General features: G+C 33.3%; 1 protein-coding gene across 4 annotated transcripts in view; it reads right to left on the bottom strand.

The window, feature by feature from the left end:
• The window catches only part of TAFA2 (TAFA chemokine like family member 2), a 539444-nt gene that overhangs the window by 110341 nt on the left and 408068 nt on the right, over positions 1-21035 (bottom strand). For all 4 annotated transcript variants that reach the window (XR_004229940.1, XM_031940952.1, XM_031940950.1 and 1 more), the window contains one exon: positions 14121-14227. Coding sequence is in view for 3 of the 4 variants with exons in the window: in XM_031940952.1 (XP_031796812.1) it covers positions 14121-14226 (106 nt within the window). In the remaining variant the exon portion in view is untranslated. The remainder of the gene's footprint in view (positions 1-14120; positions 14228-21035) is intronic.

Below are 21035 nucleotides of genomic sequence, written 5' to 3'. Positions count from 1 at the left end.
ATCCTGACGGTGCAAAGGTAGCATAATCACTTGTCTCTTAATTGGGGACTAGTATGAATGGCATCACGAGGGTTCAACTGTCTCTTATTCCCAATCAGTGAAATTGACCTTCCTGTGCAGAGGTGGGAATACTTATACAAGACAAGAAGACCCTGTGGAGCTTAAGTCGCATAACTCAACACATACTAACATATAACCTACCAAAACAACCCGTATAAACCCCTGAGTTATAGTCTTTGGTTGGGGTGACCTCGGAGCATAAAATAACCTCCAAATGAATATAACCTAGATTAACCAATCTAAGTGTAACAGTACCAGTAATTGACCCATCTCTTGATCAACTGAACAAGTTACCCCAGGGATAACAGCACAATCTTATTTGAGAGCCCATATCGAAAATTGGGGTTTATGACCTCAATGTTGGATCAGGACACCCAAATGGTGCAACCGCTATTAAAGGTTCGTTTGTTCAACGATTAAAGTCCTATGTGATCTGAGTTCAGACTGGAGAAATCCAGGTCGTTTTCTATCTGTAAATTCATTTCTCCCAGTACGAAAGGACAAGAGTCCTTTTTTTTGACAAGAGTCAAACCTAAAGAAAGGCTCATATGATTTTATTTTGTCAGCCTTCACTCCTCCCCAGTAATTGGACTAACTTAGAAACCAATTCCAAATTCCCAAATTTCTCTAAGAGCACAGACTTAATTAAGATAAGCAGATGTCTCAAAAAGAAACCTCTTTTCTTGGAAATGTATACTACTAGTAGTAATTATTATTATTATCCATTCCTAAAAAGAATGATAATATGTTTACAAAGCATTTTACAAATATTATCTAATTTTATTCTCAAAATAATCCTGGGAGGATTATTATCTCCTTTTTATAAATGAGGAAACTGAGGCAGAGAGAGATTAAGTGCTTTGCCTGAAGTCATAAAACTAGTCAGTCTCTAGAGTCATATTTGAATTCATCTTTCTATCTTCACTCCAACCACTGTGTCACCATAAGACATGCCTCTTTTAAGCAAGAAAATAGGGTTCCAGACCAACTGCTATCAGAATCCAGTTCCTCATTTGGTTTTTAAAGTCCTGGCTTCAATCTACCTTTCCAACCTTTTTTTTATAAATAAAATTATTTTCCTTTCCTCATTTTACAATTCACAAATCACAAATTACAATTTACAAATTACAAAGAGATCTTTGTGTTTCTTATACAAGATATCTCATCTTGCTTTTCTACACATTTGTATCACACTTGGATTGAATTCCCTTCTCCCCTCAACCTCTTAGGATCTCTTATTTCCTTCAAGCACCATCTTTCAACTAAAATTTTCCTGATCCTCCCAGCTGTGGGAATCTTTCACTCAAAAAAATTTTACTTGTATTTATATGATATATTACTTTTTACATTGTTCTCCTCCAACACTGAATGTTAGCTCCTTGAGGACAAGAACTGCTATAATGAATACAACTTCATTGTATTAAGTGCTGTATCCCTATCACTTAATACAATGGCTGGCATATGGTAAATAATTGATAAAAGCTTGTTAATTGATTGATTGATTGCCACTAGGAAAGGAAGAATCAGTCATCAAAACATTTGAACAATTTTCAGTCCCAAAGCAGCCACACTGAAAGGAATCTCTCAGAGCTAACAATAAAGCCTAGATTTGAGATATCTTTTACACACATTGTAGCCAAAGTTCATTCCTAGATGGTAGGGCTTAATTGGCCTCAGATACCTGTAAGTGGTGATTGCTTGTTTACCAATAAGAAGTGGGAGAGTTGGGATCACCTGTATCTATAACTACTCCACAAAGCAGCTGTAATTGACATTTACAAATAGATTTAAGTAAATCTAATATCTGAAAAATAGTGGCAAAATAATTAACTAGGAAATATATAAGTAGTATAGTATTGGACCTGGAATTAGGAAGGCCTGAATTCAAATCTTTACAAGAAATGTGAACCCTAACAGATCATTTACCCTCTGTTTCCTCCATTTTCTCAGATGTAAAATGGGAGTAAAGACAGCACCTTCCTCCCAAGATTGTTATAAGAATAGAATGAAAAAATAATTGTAAAATGCTTAGAACAGCAACTGGCATATCCTGAATTCTATATAAACCTTAGTTATTATTATTGCAAAAGGATTCTTGGCCTTACCCTCCCCCCAAAAAAAATCACCACAGTGTTTAAACAGAAGCTTTGCCTGATATTTTAAAAGTTTAATTAGATATAGATTAGAGCTAGAAAGGATCTTAGACATGATTTAATCCAGCCATTTCATTTTACAGATGAAGAAACTAAGACCTAGCAAGGTTGTATCTCTCCCCCAAATCTCATAGCTATCTGGATTTAATTTTAGGTCCTCTGACTGCAATTCTAATATTATTATTATTAGAAATAACAATCATAATAATTAAATTTTTTCAGGAAAACAAATTCTATAAAATTAATCACAGATATAGCGACTTAATGTCAGCAATGCACAAAGGTAACCAATAAAAATCTCTGTCACAATATTCAGGTACATTGGACTATCATATTCTCCTATGTTAGCCTCAAGAGATGTAGATTTATTTTACAACTGAATATACAATGGGCTTGACTACATGAGCAATATATCTGGCATCAGAAAAATAATCCTAGATTTAGAAATTGATAAACATTTATGTTACAAACGATTAACCTGACTGGTTAGTAAAGCAATTTAAATTAAAAAAAAAAAAAAAGACTGTTGTCTATATCAACTAAACCTAGACTCAAAGTTAGAGTGCAAGGACTGAGATTCACTCTTTTGTAACCAAAATTTGGAGAACTCTGAAAGGACACAGAAAGTCCTTCACTAGTTATAAACAACTGCATCTACATTCAGCAGAAAGAATAATTCATTAATATAGGAAACTACTAGAAATCCTGCTTTCCCTCCCATCCACACCAGACCACACTCTAAGCCTTCCCACCCATTTCTGGCCATTCCAGCAAAAGTCTAAAAGATTTTATAGAGTTTGCTCTCAAATTGCTGCTTTCCCCCCTCTTCTGTTTGCCAGATTATTTTTCTTGGAACAAGAAGCAATGATGTTCTTTAACTGATTTTAATCCTTACATTTGGTGGCAAATAACTCTACAAATGCTTTTGTTAAAAATGAATGTTCTTATTCAAAAAAGAAAAAGAAAGCTTATAGATAATGTAATATATCCAAATGAGATTTATTGAAGAGTTTTTTTTTTTTTCCAACCACTAATTGAGGCCTCAGAAGGGCAGAAAATGGGGGATACCTTTGATCTTTAAGTCTGCATAAAATCAATTTGCACTTTGTTGCAACAAACAAATACGGTTTCCTAGTTTCCTTTTTTCAATATGGAAAAGGTTCCATTTTGATGTGTGTGTTTTTGTGTATATGTAAAAAAATCACCAATTTTATTTATTTATTTTTTTTGGTCACCAAGGCAGTGATTAGCAGAGAAACAAAGCACTGTTTGTTATCCTCCAATCCTAGAGCTACAGGTAAAGAAGGAGATTGCTTTCCCCACCTTGTGGATGCAATCCCAGAAGCTCCAGAATGTAATCACAGAGGTAGGGTGTCTGTGCCCTTATTAGGTATAAAGACCATTTTGAATCAAGGGTGTAACAACTGTTAATAGAGTTGAGAAAACAAATAAGCATGTTGCATTTGTGTATGTATCTGTGTATAGCTAAGTTTGGGAAAGGAAGAAGCAGTTAGTCTAGACTCAAAGGCTGTTGTGAGGAAATTGATGTGATAAAGGGGAAGATATGGAACCTTTCAGTATTGAAGTTGACTGAGAAGGTAAAGAGGGAATAAGGAGATGGGGGAGTAATTCTCACATACCCTACAGCTAATTTGGCAAGTTTACAGAGTCTGATCTCACAAAAATAAGGGTTTATTCTCATGACCTTAACTGGACTTGGAAAACTTTCACAAAGCTTAGGAATTCATTGCTCCCACAGGTTACTTGCTATGAGCTTTTAACAGGCCTCAGGGCAAAACAAAGAAGAAAGGTGGCATTCAGTTTGCTCATGGTCTATATTTCTGATTTAACTCAACTCTCCTGAGCTACTTTCCAGATTCTAAAGCATACTACAGGTTCAATTAACAAGTTAATCTTAATAATTTATTATTAATTATTTAGTGCTAATTAATCTCTCATACTTAGCACGTTGGAGTATCTAACGTTTTAAAAATTGGTCAATAGACAATTTACTAACATGTATGTAAGCATATGTTTTCTAGAAAGCAATGAGAATTTCCTTACATTCATAAAATCAGGATTACATTTGCAGTTAAAACAACCCTAAACAGTTAAAACAAACCTAAGAAGCATGCCTATCTAGAGATGGCTTTCTTTCTCTCAACAATTAGACAAACACAGACAGAAAGACAGAGAAAGAGAGACAGAAAGAAAAAGAGAGAAAGAGGAGAGAGAGAAAAGCGAGAGAAAGGTAGATTAAGCACGTTGACATAGGTATATCTAGATCTATATATTTAATATAACATAAATATATCCATATAAAGATGTGGACATATTAAGGTATGTACATATGTTTACCTGAAACGTACACATTATATAATATGTCTTATTTTATGAGGGTTAAAGGAGCCAAAAATCAAGCAATATGAAATAAATTATGGCAATCTCATTTTATCTGCCCCTGTCATAACTCTACCTCAACTGAATTGAAGGCATACTTTATTTTGCTTCTCCTGGGTACAAAAATTCCAAGTTATAGTTTTGTCTTTGCCTTTTATTTTGTATTTACATCTCATTGAGCTTTCTTTTTCAACTTTGTTGCAAATTTTTAAAAATCAGACCAGGATGGGGCAATTCTACATGTCTGATTTGTCTTGATATTTATTCTGGAAGCCAGGCTATTTTTAACAATGACAGATTATATGTCTGCACAAATTACTTTACCATTATAGTATGAGCTCCTTGAGGATAAGGACTGTCTTTTATCTTTCTTTGTATTTCCCGGTCCTGGCATATAATATTCAATAATGTTTAGTGACTGACTAACTGACTGATCTCCCTGGGTCTCATTTTGCTCATTTATCAATTAAAAGGGTTGAAACAAATGATTTCTATGGTCCTTTACAATGCTAAGACTATGATTCAGAGATCATCTTTAAGATCCCTTCTACTTCCCAAATCCAATGATTCCACATGACTTCAAAGAAGAGGATGAGGAGGAACAGCCTTCCTATATGATGATAATTAATGATTGCTACCAAATGTAGCATAGTAAGATTTCTGTCCTTTCTCTCCTAGCTCCACCATATTGTTCACATAGCCACAGATACATATTTGCACACACAAAGGCATTTCATATATGAGCTGGGAAGTAGAACGTATGTGATTCTCTGTTGAATCATGATAATTCTTGGAAGTCTCTACATTTCCTAAGAGAAGATTACTCCTAGTGGCTAGCAAATTGATTTTCTCTTCCAAGAACTATCTTTCAAAAAAAAACTCAACCACCTTACTATTTATAAATACATGATCAATGAAAATGTCTACTATAACAATAAGATCAGTTTCAGACAAATATCTTAATTGCTATTTAGAAGCAGTTTCCCATATTTGGTCACCATTGCAGATAACAGGTACAGTTAATCTTTGAACTTGAACAACTTCTTTGGAAAAATAGAGTGTTCATCTTCAGAGAAATCATCAATAAAGCATCCAATTTGTTCAATCATTTAATATCCAACAATGTACTTTGTTTCTGATTTTATTTTAATAACTTTTATAGGAATTTTACAACTATGCTTAATGAATTTTAAATGACTTCCCATTATATCAGTCTCCAAAGTATTAATGTTACAAATAAGACATCCACAAAATGAAAAAATGAAATATTAGATTATATAATAATCTCTTCTTGATCTGACACTAATGCTTTATTGGGGGAAAAGAATCCTGAAAAGTTAAGTGACATTCTAAAATCTAAGTAACAAATATTATAGGATTATAAATAAAACCCTGACCTCATTACTTCATCATCACTATCATTACTAATAACAGTATTATATGAATTATAATAATGGTGATAAATAATAAATAACAGGGATAGCGACTAGAACTGTGATTTAATTGCTTTAGGAAACTCTCTATGTACATGGATGAATCCCTTCTTAGAGACTCAGTCTTTAATTTAGACAGAGTCTCTAATTTAGAGTAGCACAAAACTCTGAGATATAAAATGACTTTTCCAGTATGTATCAAAGATGTGAATTGAATCCAGGTCTTCATGGCTCCAAATATAGTTCTTTCTCCCCAATTTTACTCTGTGTTCATAATAAACAATATAGGATAAATATGATCATTTATTAAAAGGTAGGCTTAAGAAATATCAAAGAATAATGAAATTGATATAAAAGATTCTTTGTTCCCTCATTCATTACGACATTACTATTTCTTAATTAGAGAATATCTAACAGAATTAATGCCCCAACCATTTTCTAAGATGAAAACTATATTTGATTATCAGTTCATTGCTTTCAAAGTTAAGGAGACAAGCTATACTTCTTGGAATTGCCTATCAAACATCTTTAAAGACCCAGTCCCTGGAGTGGTAGAATATTTTCTCAATAACTCTTAAGAGTCACATAACACTAAAGATAGTATATGAATTAAAACACACAATAGATAATAAGGTTACTTGATAGTTTTCTCCAACCTTTTAATGCCCAGAATAAAATTAGACATCTTAGAGATAAGAAATTAAGTCAAGATTACTTTGTGTTACCTGATTAACTCTAATGGCCTACAATCTGAATTATAAACTTTAGGAGAATCATTTGGAATGTGTTTGCATATGTGTGTGTTAGAGGAGGGGGTATGTGCTTTAATTTTATCCTTCAATTTGTCACAAAGGGAGAAGGATTTTCAATAAAAAGAATGCACAGTCTGAGTTTAAGCGTGAGAACAAGCTTATTTCCCCTCCCCCACAAAACAAGTCATGTTTATTGTGTAATAACAGATATTAAATGTTATGGTCATAAATGATCAGATGACTTCCTGTTTAGAGAATTCTACAGTTTCATCTGACCTTATATTTTGACAAGAACATTTACTGAACAAATTCTGTCTGAGACTGCTTCAATCAGTCCCAAGAAAACCAGTCTCCTTTAGAGTTACGTTCTAGGAGAATTGTTTCTTATGATAAAATTACTCATAAATCTAGGATTACATTGGGCTTAATCCATTTCTTTTATTTTGATGAAGACAACTTCTATTAGTCTTTAGCTAATGAAAATTAGTTTTTCCATGCAGCATGTCTTTGAATAAGTTAGCATTACTTTAGGGAGAAAATAAGTTCTTATCAATTCACTATTTATAGTAATTATCCTCCCAAGATTTAATTTCGTTGGAGCTTAGAAAAGGATTTAATGGGAAACTATGAACTCTAAACTGTCGTGTTTCAAAGGTGATTTCCAATATCCAAAGCATAGTGAGATTGAGCATGGGATGGATTGATTTAAAAAGGGCTTCTCATAGTTCCTAACTAATAAAATTATGTCTTAAATCTCTAAATAAATATGCTATTCCCTGTATAGTGAGAATTAAAAATGGGATCCCATAATTGGTAATAACTTTCCCCTTGGGTTTGTTCTGGGAAATCTCATGTCGATATCTCCAAAAATGTAGGTAATAGGACCCTCCCCCCCAGATCCATACAGTACACCCAAAGTAACAAATCCATTATGTAGAGTCTGGACAGCTTTATTCAACCACTTAGATAATTTGGAAGATGGAAAGACTTAAAGAAGCCCATAAACAAATACAAAAAGTTTATGAAGGGATTTAATGACCTATGAATAACGACATTCAACAAGTTTGACTTTCATACAAAGATCCTACATTTTTCCATGTTTACTGCCACCTTTAGATTTCCTCTTAGAAGGAAACAACTTGAAGCTATCAACAAGGCAACTTTTACCCAACATTCCAGTGACTACCTCCTTCCACAGTCTCCCCAAGCATCTTATTTTTGATATCCCTCAAAGGGACGCCTGGAACTACTTGGACAGCCAATCCCTTTCCCAATGGACCTGCAGTAGCAGAGTATAAAATTCACACATCTTGCTCCTTTTTATTTTAACTTTGGTCCTTAACTACCGTTTCACCCAGCCTCAGAAGAGATAATACGTCATCTTCTCTCTCCACGGCATACATTTTTCAATCAATTCATCTTCTCTGAATATAATGCCAGACAGTCTAAATTAATAATGGCCCCAAAAATCCCTTTCCACTATTTAAAAGGTCTGGTTCTAAGACTGATTTTATTGCCAGAGAATCTTTAAGCCTCCTTCTTCTAGGAGTGGAGGTTCAAAAATGATGTTGTGTAGCAATAAACATTGATAAACATTATGAGTTAAAGATGAAGGGAAAAGATACCAAAGGTGGTTTGTGTTTGCCTTTTTTGACTAGTGCAAAGGGTTGTTTCTTCCCACAAGTATCTTTCCTCCCTAGAATCTGAGCCAATCAATTTATATTGGAAGCAGCCACCTTAACTGTTATTCTCCAGATGACAACAAAGACTCTTTAGAAAGATGCAATCACAAAGTCCCCCAAAAGGCTAGTCTCCCAGAAAGATTATTAAATTGATCAGGGAACTTCTTTGATTACAAAGAATAAGTTTCCAAGAGTCTTAAGCTAATGATTTAGTGAAACCTTCACACTGATAGTAATAATTTGTTTATTCTGTCAAATCCAGTGCCTTCTTAAAAAGCTAATTCTTTTAAGAACTTTCTTTATTATTTCACTTAAATAGACTGACACTGACTAAAATAACTTCCAAAAAAAGACCAATCCAACTACCCCAGGAAAGAATTCTGATACTTAATAACTCTTCACTATGAAGAGGGGAAAAGAAATATGTTAGCCTTGATTTAAATTCCTCTATCGTTTCTATAGAGAGGTTGTATTAGGGAATGAAGAAATGAGGAATAAATTGTATCTTATACTGATTTTCTTTCTAGTAAAAATTATTATTGCTACCAAAATGATACCGACTTTCAATATACAAGGGATTCTTTTAGTTTGAATTTTTTCTTGAATCTATTCTCTATCCCCTTGGTCAGCTAGCTATCAAGAGTTGGAAGATCTGAGTTCTAATTCTGACTCTGTCACTTATTATCCATGCAACTCTGTTAAGTTACAACTTCTTTTGCCTCGTTCTAAAATTAAATTAGTTCATGAGTTTAATAATTAGTTACTAATTCCCCTTTTCTACTGAACCAACTATTTTACTATTGTATTCTATTACTCTAATTATGGGGTCATTTATTTTATTTTATTTTTCTTTTATTTTCTTATGCTTAAGCTTGCAAACTTTGTCAAAGTCTATTTTATTTCATCCTTCCTCATCACATTCTCAACATTTTTTCCCTATAAACATACTGCATAGTTACAAAAATTTATGTGAATTTTTTTTCTGACTCTAATCTGCTAAAGTGTCTTATCTCACTTAATTTGAAATTCTCTTCTTCTTCTTTTGGCTAGGAAGCTTCTTTTTATTCTTGCTGGAATCTAGCATCACCCTATTGCTTTTGAGCCCCATGCAACTTCCTCCCTCAACATTGCTCTTATATCATCTATCAAGTGCCAGAGGGATTTGAAATGGTGGGAAAAAAGAAAACTTTAAAAGGAGGTGTTCATACTAACCTCAGAAAAACATCAGTGCATCTTGGAGTGGTTGTTTGAAGGTGTGATATATTTCATGGAATAAATGTATCAAATGCCTTACAATATCAGTCCACAGACTATAAAAATATTTGCATTTACAGCTCCAAGCAAGCACATTATGAGTGCATAGTAAATATTAAAAGTATAAAGATGAACTTTCTTTTATCTCTAAAAAAATAAAATTTTACTTCCTTTTTTCCTTCTCTATAAGATAAAAATAATAATTTTATCTTCATCTCATAAGAGTTTTGATAGAGTAACTGGGAAAAAAAAGTTACTAGAAATTTTGCTTCAGATAACAATTCAAACCCCAGTCCATTGTTGGTCACAGGAAAAGAAGAACTAGTTATCCTTCTACCTGCAGAGTTTTTTCATTCTCTTCCTAAGTCTGACTTCAGATCTTCTCACTTTTTTTTCTGGAACCTCAGGAAATTCATGCTATAATTAACAAACTTTTCTTCATTTTACACTTCTTCCTTTTGATGGCATTCACAAAGATCTTGTGCTGTCCAGATAACATTTCCCTCTTATAATCTTATCTGCTAAGTCTTATAACTCTCTACCCATATATAACAACACATTGGTCTTAGAGGGACAGTCAACATATTACTTATTCTATACTGAATAGAGGTTCCCTCTCTGATGTCAACACTGAGCAACCTTTCCTTCTTTGGGATTCATTCCATCCAAATTCACCATCTATTGCAGATCTCTGAGATTTTTATCTACCAGTTGCCTAAGTTCCTTTTCCCTTTTTCCTCAGTTCCTAGCCCTGCTTCCTCTCCCTAATACCTGCCTTATACTAGGGACCTTCAACATGCATAGTGATCTTCCCTAAAATACCCTTTTATATTTCTCAATTTACTCAGTTTCCATTAATTATCCCTTTATTCCATCTCAGCTGTGAGCAGCTTTGAGCTTTTTATCATTTACATGTGTTCTGCTTCCATACTTAAGATTACTGAAATTCTTTTATCCAAGCAAACCTCCCATTATTAGGTTTTCCATATACTTTACCATTCTTAATCCAATTCTTCATTTGCACTGTAACTTCCAATGCTCCCATCCACAGTATTCACTCACATTATCACTTCTGCTTTGATATGACTTTTATCCCTTCCTAATTTCAGTTCTTTAGTTAACCAATTCACCTCTGTGCTATCCACATCCTATCCAGGATCTATAGGAGCACACTAAGGCTTTGCCCTGGGTCTGAAAGCTTAAGATATACTACTGGTTAGAGGATGTGACATGCAGGATAAAGAAAGAGAACTGAGAAGCAACATCTAAAGAAGAGGAGAACCAATGTTATAAAAGCTCCAGAGCAGACTGTGTATCCAGAAGAAGGAAGTGCCTAACAGTTTCCAATGCTTCAGAAAAAAAATAAGATTTGCATATTGAGGAAGGACCATCAAATTTAGCAATTAAAAAATCATTAATAACTTTGGAAAGAAGCAACTTTAATTGAATGATGATGTTGGAAGCCAGAAAGCAAAAGGTTGAAAAATGAAATGAGAAGACAGGAAGTAGAGATACAAATATATACTATCCTTTCTAATGACTCCCAAAGTGGAATATCTTGTTGAGTTCTCTGGCTGAAAGTTGATAGCTATCAAACAATCTCTTCCCTCAAGAATTAAACTCAAGAATTAATGTACCTGGGAAAAATATTAAAATGTTGATTATTAAAGGCCTTTTTACATTCTTTCCTAAAATACATTTTACTTTGGAGTATTTGGACATCATGAAAAAAGTTCAAGGTCTCTAAAAGAAAACAATAAAAATTGATGGAAGAATTCTATAGACTACACTATATATCCTGAAAATGAGTTTCTACTTAGTTTTTTATCCATATGTAAATTTACTTAGATGATTACTGTCAATGAACTCTTAAACTAGCATCAAAGTTATATGTAAGAAACATATTATTTTCAGTGGATATATTATAGTCTTTATAACTAGAAAAGAATTTATTACTTAGAACCTCTCGACCAGTCCCTTCATTGTAGGTGAGGAAATTGGGATCTAGAATGATTTGCCACCGGTTGCTTCTCATGCATTTTAAACTTATTAATAGTTTCATTATCATTTGATAAGTTAAATATGATATATTTGAACTTTTGAAATGAAATTTGGTTTCTATTAATTATGTGTTGAAGCACCTAGAAAAAAATGACCATAACAGAAGTAAAATCCAATTCTATTTGCCAAAATAATTTATATTTTAGTCATTTAAACTTTAGATTGTAAAAGGCTCTAGTGACTGGTCTTTTAGATTCAATAATGGTAGACTTCAATCTAATATCCAATGAGATGTATAATAGCAATTAAAATAAATCACCATAATTTATCTGTAACTTTTAGGTAGAAGGAGGTAATTCTTAATTTTTGTGACAGTTACAAAACCAGAAAAACAAAATAACAAAACAAACTGACCAAATGAATTCTAAATGACTTCCCCATGAGATTATTTTTCATGGGATAACTGTGCACCATGCTTTCAGGAACGAGGCCTGACTAAAATGCAGTTATACCAGGGAAAAAAAAGCTTTTTTTTTTTTTTATTTTAAGTGATTAGCATCAAAAAATTACTTTGATTTTGGTAACAAATGAGGCAGAAATATATAAGCATTTTCCCTGGTGAGATGACTAACTTCATTCAAAAACCTTTAGACAAATTTTTCAAGTCAGGCAAAGTACCTTCTGCAAGGAATGGGTGCTGACTCTTTAGAGAACAGCACCATGAGTCAATGTTGTGACAAAATGGCCACTCTCAAGGTCAAATAGGAGTCTGTTGACATAAAATTGGAAAGATCTTATTAGCAAATCTAATGATGTCCCTGCATAAGTAAAAGTGTGGGGTTTTTTGTTTGTTTGTTTCTTAAATTTACTCCCAAATAATCCATGGTAATATTTTACTGAAACACAGAATTCTACAGTTGGGAAAAAAACCTCTACTTCCCTTTATCCCATGCCAAATATCACAAGAATTGTTCACTAAAATATCTCTAACAAGAGGTCCTCCAGTCTTTATCAAAATAGTTTCAATGAGGTAAATCCCCTATTTCTCATGATAACACTTTTCATTTGGGGACAGTTCTAATTGTTAGAAAGTTGAATTTTGTTTATTCTTTTTCCTGATATCAATGCAAAATTAAAATTTGCCTTGATATTTAATCTGTACTTAATAGTATAGAAACACAGAGGCTTACTTAAGGTTTAAGATTCAGAATAAGACATACATGTTTGGTCTTGGGTAATAAAAGAATTTATTTTACTTAACTATGCATATACATTACGTTATGAGGGGTTTTTTTATTATTATTATTCAATTGGAGAGGAGTGAGAAGGGAAAATAAATTACTGTTAATTAGAATATATATATATATATATATATATTTTTAAATTCTTACTTTCTATCCTAAAAAAAAAAAAAAAAAAGAATCTGAAAGTAAAACTACCATAATGACTTAACCAAGAGCCAAAATGTGACATAATAGACTTATGAGTCTGGGATAGTATTGGTTTAGAAAACTCCCTAGGGGTGACAATAGGTATATTTATAGGGGTGAAATATGAGGAGAGGTAAAATGATATCAGATTTTCTAATTAGGCAAGTGGGACTCTTGTGGATAATGAAAAACAATACTTAAATTTCAGGAAATTGACTTCTTACATTACTGCTTGATTGTGAAAGGAAAAAGTCAAAAATAGTCCCATTTTAATTCATTATATTAATCTTACTAGTCAGAAATGAAAAAGCAAAGAGAAGCCTTTTAGCTACCAAAACCTTTCAGGTTTAATGTGAATCTATAGATCAGAAACTCTTACTGCTTGACTTGGGAAGGCAAAACTAGCAGCAGCATATTAAGCATATTATGGTTAGTGTCTCAGTGGAAGTAGACACAGGCACTTTAGGAACCAAGAATTAAGGTACCAATGACATTCAGGACCCTCAAAAACTTAGCTTTGACAGGGAACCCATTTGCATGCCATAGCGAAATGGATGTTATTAAAGATGGTTTCTTTATGACATCTATTCCAGTCAAGAACTTCTCTAGAGCACTCATGTGCTTCTTGATACATCTTTATTACATGTCAACTTAACTTTTCAACTGCCCCATCCAGAAAAGAAAATAGTATTGAAATTGTCAGAGTTACAATTTTCTGTGGATTGAATCAGCATGCTAAACTGATATGGCACCAATCTGGGAAACATTAAATAACCATTTCCTTCCATAATGCACCACTTTAGAAATCACTCTCTCTGATCTTTATTTGTAGAGCACTCTCAGGAGAAATTTGCACCCAGGAAAATCACAAAAACTACCCAAGCAGAGCCATGCTTTTGTTTAAGCAGCACCAACTTCAACAAGGTGCTGAAAAAAAGGAGCTCATATTTCTTACCTTTATGGTGGTTTGCGCCAGATGCTAGTTTACCCCACAAGGTTAGAATAAATATTATTATTAGCAGCTTTCCTTTTGTTGCTTTCTGTAAGTATCTCTTATTCATCCTGGGAAGAAAAAAAAAAGGAAACCGCATAAGAACATGACACTATCACAACCATTTTTACAGAATCACAGAATTTTAGACTTCAAAGAGATCTCAATAACCACCCAGTCCAAACTATATCCAAAAACTAATTCTCACTGTAATATGCTTGAACAAGTTTTCATCCTGCTTCTGCTTGAAGACTTCCAATAGGATGGGGCTCTTTCCTGTGCCAGTCCATTCCCTTTTGAAACAGCTATAATTACTGGAATTTTCCTGGCTTCAAGCTTATGTTTAATTCTACAAATCCCACCCAATTGCTACAGGTTTCTGCCCTCAGGAGCTAAACAAAATAAATCTAATCCTTTTTCCAAAAGAGAGTCCTTAACTTAAAGACTTAGAGATTTTATTCCAGATAAATAACCTCAATTCCTTCAACTAATCCTCTTATCACATGATGCTTCATCAACCTAATTGTCTTTCTCTGGATATTCTCTATCTTATTAATATCTTTCTTTTATGCTCTAGGAATGAAATGTGATATTCCAGATGTGGGCTGACTGGGACGCAATACAGTAGAACTCTCAATTTATTCCTTGAAGCTCTATCTCTCTTAATGAAACCCAGAGCTACTCTGGCTGCTGTGTCTGGAATACCATGCTGTTGTCTCAAAATGAACTTGAATTCTATTTAACTCCCATACCTTTTTTGAAGTAATCTGCTTTCTAATCATGACTCTCCCATCTTAAACTTGAGGGAGTTTGTGGCAGAATGCAATATATTTCTGCTTGTTAGATTTCACATGGTTGGATTCAGGCAAATGTTTTTACATTTTTGCATTTAAAAACTCCAATAGCACCTAACACTTTTAGTTCCTAATTTGACTTTGGCTTTGCCTGAAGAATTAAAAATCTTTCTCTAGTGATAAACCAAGGAAATTAAAAGCAAACAATTTCCCTAAAGAGCCTCATGAGGCAAGAAGTCATCCTCTACGTCTTATTTAACTTTTGGCTTCTATGGATCTGTTTTGCTTATAATCTAAATAAATCTGGTGCAATCTGAAGTTACCCCAACAATGTTTTGGTCCAAACAAGTATGTTTAATTCATTCACAATTTCCAATGCTTACTTACTCATTTGAATTATCTTTGAATAAATCTATTGTGCTTTTGAAAATTGCCTTTCCTCATTAATTTGTCATTTGCCAATGGTACATAATTTTAGGGACAATTGGTGTTTTTATTCCCTCCATGGAATAAAATTCATTTCAAAAATGAAATGCCTTCAGAAGCTGGAAAGGCACAACTTCCTTTCTACAAAAATAATAACCTGTAGCTGTACTGAACAATATGTGGAGCATACCTAATGTTTTCTCAGTTATTTCAGGGAAAGAAAAGAGATGGATAAGCATCTGATTATTAGAAATTAAATTTAGGAACTATATCACCTGAAAAGAGCCTGGACTTTGAACAAAAAAATATGGAATTAATTAAGTGAAAGGGAACAGCAGAAAATAGGGAGCACTTAGGTAGTTATTTATCTTGGCGAAGAAAGGATGGAGTCCAATTATTCTTCCATCAATTTGCCACCTCATCTTAAATAATTTAAGAGGTGAGACTATAGAACAACACAATCATGAGAAGACCCTCTCCAATGTGGAATCAATAGCAAGGATCTTTATAACGCAAGATGGTTCCCATCTTTCAGAACTGACCATCTAGTCCAGACTTTTCAATTTACAGATAAGGATCTGAATACAGAAAGCATAATTAACATGCCCAATGTTAATAAGGTAATAAGCATCAGAGTCAGAATTTGAACATGGATCTCTTGGCTTCAGAGCCAGTATTTGCTCCCCTGTAGTATCCTTCCTGGAGCTTTGGGGTACCTGAAGTTGGGGGCTTTTGAGTAAATTACCTTTCCTCTCATATCAGTCTGCCTTTGTCCTTCATCTGCATTTCTTTCATCTGTGTTCCTTATTCATCCCCAAACCATAGGTTAGGCTATGAGTAGTCCATTAGTCATTCAAGCAAATGTGGTGAATTTCTGATCTGGTTCAGTTTTAGCCTAAAGCCTAAGGCAGGTAACAATCTTGAGAGAACAGGGGTCAATAATCTGAATATGAGGATGTCTATGGAATTGATTTAGTTTTAAAGTGTAATGTTACCTGTTTTATTGTATTTTTATTTATTTTGTTAAATATTTCCAAATTATATTTAAACTAGTTTTGGCAGCAAAGAGCACATGTTTGACTCCTCTGGTCTAAACCAGTTCCGATCCCTTCTCCATGTTCTAAGGTTACTTTTTGGCTGTCAGACAGCTTTTCTCCTTTGATATATGAATTCTTTACATTGTTTCTCCATCTGAATTATCACACCACAAATATGCTACCTCCAAAAGCAGAAAGATCTTTATTGTAACAACATATACTGAACCTTTTTCCCCAGAAATCATGAGTACATTAAGCAAAATTTTGATCCGGATATTTAAAGGAAAAAAACATGATTGTTTGAATTGTTTGGCAAAAGAAGACAAAATAGCTTAACAAATTGTAACCTTATCCACTCAGTCAAATTCATTTTTCAGTTAGAAATTACAAAATGAAGATATCAAATTGATGAATCGAGGAAGCCTGACATGGGAAGGGATAAGGGATTAAGCATTATATACTAAGTACTTTATAAATATTATCTCATTGGATCCTCACAACTCTGGGAAGTAGGTACTACATTCTCATTTTACAGTTGAGGAAACTGAGGTAAAAAGAGGATAAGTGATTTGATCAGGTTCATGTAGTTGACAAATATCTAAAACCAAACTTGACTTTTATTTTCCTGACTTCAAGCCAAAAGTACACAATTTGGCCCAAAAGTCTTTGGTTAGACCCTTTTGGCTCAGATACTTACTGAGTGTGTGTTGATAAACAAATTATTTAATCTCCCTGTGGCTTGGTTCCCTGATCTTCAAGATGAGGAATATATTTACCCTCCCAATCTCACAAGGCTGAGAGAAAAATGATAGTGGAATTTTAAGGTGCTATATAGAAATGTGAGATAGGATTTATCTTGCTATTATTACTCCATTAGCCTTAAAAAAGAAAGATCACATATGCCTTTTCCTGTCTCAGTACATACTCAATATAGACATAAAAGAATCCTAGAGAAACTTGACAATACTCCAGGCTTTGAGGGAAAATGTAATAGAACCAGGGCTTCAGTAGGGGAAAAGGGAATTCTGAGGTAGAAGAAGGAAAAATTGACCCTTGTTGGGAGGTGGTAAATTATGGAAAATATAACACAGAAGATGAAAAGAATGATAAGAAAATCTCTATAACTGGAACAGAAAACAAACAAAATAGATTTGAAGCTCTTCATGAAGAATAAAAGCTGAATGTGCTAAAGAGAAAATTAGATTCCTTGTTCTCCAGCGAATAATATGATAGAGATGCACACATGCTTTTATTCACTGAGAGAACACCTATTAAGCACTTGATTATTTTTGTGGAAAAGATGGAAAAAAATGGACTAGTAGCAACCTCAAATGGAAATAGAAACAATCCAAGCAGAATGCATGTTGGCTTAGAAAACCACATATTAACATTATCTATGTTTTATTATATTAGTATTTGTTTTGTTAAATATTTTCCAATTAGATTTTAATCTAGTTCAGGTCAGACTTGAGAGTATATTTGATAACTCTGGACCAGTTGATATTCAGTTAAGTGAATCTGAACCCAGCTGAATGGCCAAATTCAAAAAGAAGTCATTAATGGTTCAATGGCAACTTGACAGCAAGTCTCTGTTGAAGTATCCCAGAAGATTTATGTACGACCCTGTTCTTTTAAAGTTTTTATCAATTGCTTTAATGTCTTAGATGGCATGCTCATTAAATCTGAAGTTAACACAACTTTGAAAGATGTGGACAAATCTAAAATCTTAAAATTAAGTTTAAAAATCAGCTTCACAATTATAGAATGCAGGGAACATAGTTATGTGGAAATTTTTATGATTAAGATCTGAGTTGGTGTGCTATGAGACCCCTCCCCAGAAAAAGTTAATACAAGCTTGGTATATATTAAGACAGTTTCCAGAAATTAAGAAGTAATATTTTTTTTTTACATTCCATTCTAAGTGTTATCATTTGAGGAGAATATTGACAAGCTGGAGAGGAAACAGGATCATTTTGTTATCATTCACCATTTATTCTTACCCAAACTGATGCTGAGTGAAATGAGCAGGACCAGGAGATCATTATATACTTCAACAACAATACTATATGATGACCAGTTCTGATGGACCTGGCCATCCTCAGCTATGAGATCAACCAAATCATTTCCAATGGAGCAGTAATGAACTGAACCAGCTACGCCCAGAGAAAGAACTCTGGGAGATGACTAAAAACCATTACATTGAATTCCCAATCCCTATATTTATGCCCACCTGCATTTTTGATTTCCTTCACAAGCTAATTGTACAATATTTTAGAGTCTGATTCTTTTTATACAGCAAAATAACGGTTTGGTCATGTATGCTTATTGTGTATCTAATTTATATTTTAATATATTTAACATCTACTGCTCATCCTGCCATCTGGGGGAGGGGATGAGGGGTAAGAGGTGAAAAATTGGAACAAGAGGTTTGGCAATTGTTAATGCTGTAAAGTTACCCATACATATAACCTGTAAATAAAAGGCTATTAAATAAAAAAAAGAAAAGAAAATTGCAGAATTCAAATTAATGCAAGAAGTATTCCTAAAAAACCTCAATAAAAAGATAAATGAGAGCAAAAAATAAATAAATAAATAAATAAATAAAAGGATGTATCTGAGGTTGGATTTGAACTCAAATCTTGTCTCCAGGTCCAATGCTCTGGATTCTGCACTAGGTTTGCTTTTAGGAAAAACTTCCAAAATCCACTAAAAATGGGATGAGCTATCTTAAGAGATGGTGAATCACCTTTTATTTCAAGTCTTCAAGAAGAGATTGCAAGAGGCTGCATGAGTACCTGATAGGTATCTTACAGTGAGGATTCCTCTATACTAGTGGTTTTCAAACTTTTGTTTTCAGTATCTTTATCCTAAATTATTGCGGATCTCTCCAAAGCGTTTTTGTTTATCTTGATTATATTTATAGACATTTACCATATTGGAAATAAAAACTATTTTTGAATTTGTAGACCTTCTAAAAGGGTTTCAGAGATCCCCAGGATTCTCTAGACCATACTTTGAGAACCACTTCTCTCTACCATTTGGTTTTTGCTTTCTTTTTGCCCAGTTTTTTTTCTATTCTCTTATGCTCTAGCCCTCATCCCCATCTGTCCACATATACAGATATTACCTTATTCCCAGCCTTACATTTCAGTCAAACTGAATCTCCCTCCTCCAAGTCTTTGCAAAGGCTATTTCCAGTGTTTGGAATGTGCTGGCTTCTCACTTCTTAAAAATCAATATCTAAAGGCTTTGCTTTTAAAGTTCTGTGATTCTGTGGAGACTGAATGTAACTCAACACATGCTATGTTTACTTGTTTTTTTCTTTTCCTTCTGTTTTTTTTTTCCTCTTGTGGTTTTTCCCTTTTATTTTGATTTTTCTCTCCCAAAATGATTCATAAAGAAATGTGTATTTTAAAAAATTCTGTGATTCTGAGTCGTTCAAGGGTTTCAAACAATGGAGTGATATGACATCATGTTTGCATAAAAATCGATTGATCTGAATAACATAAAGGATGAATTAGAGATAGGCAATGCTGGGAAGAAGCTTATTGCCATAGTCCAGATGACTATTAGTGAAGGGCTAGATGAGGATCATAGCAGTAGGTAGAAAATGAGGGGGAGATGCACAAAAAGAGAATCACTAGGATTTCAGAACCAAGTGAACATATAATAAAATTTACTATGTCAAAGAAAGTCCTGAGACTTTAAAGAAAATCCTCAGGAAAGGGCACTATTATTAACAACAAAAAACTCATTACAATCTTATACCCTTTGTTGACTGAATGTACTATATACTATGTACAAATTGTCACTTTAAAAAATTATTGATTGCTTATCATCTTGGAGATGGAGAAGGGAAGGAGGGAAAGGGAAAAAATTTGGAACTCAAAACCTATAAAATTTAATTGAAAAATAAAACACAAATAAATTTAACAAAAATAAATAAAAATAATTACTTTTACTGTGAATTTCTTTCTTAGGAAATATCAAAACATAAACTTAATTTCCATTTCCTATTTTTAATCCATTTTTAGGCAAAACAATTGCTGTATAATATCTAACATTTTTTTTCTTTTTGTCTGGAATTCTGTTTAATTAAAAACCCTGAGTTTGCCAAAATTTTAGAAGAAAATTCTGTTGTTTCTAAAGCTCAACTGCTAAAAGGCTTGAGCCTCATTTAAGAACCATAATTATGTTCTTTCCCCACCCAAAATACATAATTCTAGTCACCTAGGTACCTTTGCTACCTCTGGATAAATATGTTTTTTTAAAAAGAAACATACATTTTTTAAAAAATCAAGTTTTTTGTAAGCACATTAACTTCAAAGCCATTTTCTTTTCTTTTTTTTTTTTCATCAAAGTTCATTTCAGTGTTCCTTTGCTTATTTACAGGATAAAATAATAAATCTTCTTTTTTGGAAATTAAGACTATACCATCTCATTCTTGCTTTCCTTTCTAGCTGATTTCACAGCAATTCTCCTTATACACCTTACATTTCAGTCAAACTGAATCTCCTGTCTCCAAATGTTTGCAAAGGCTATTTCCCATGTTTTGGAATGGACTTCTCACTTCTTAAAAATCAGTTTGTAAAGGCTTAACTCATATGAAACTTTCTACATGC

The sequence above is a fragment of the Sarcophilus harrisii genome, chromosome 5 (assembly GCF_902635505.1).
Source record: "Sarcophilus harrisii chromosome 5, mSarHar1.11, whole genome shotgun sequence".
NCBI lineage: Eukaryota > Metazoa > Chordata > Mammalia > Dasyuromorphia > Dasyuridae > Sarcophilus > Sarcophilus harrisii.
Note: the sequence above shows the minus strand (reverse complement) of the source record. Positions and strands in the feature narration are given on the sequence as shown.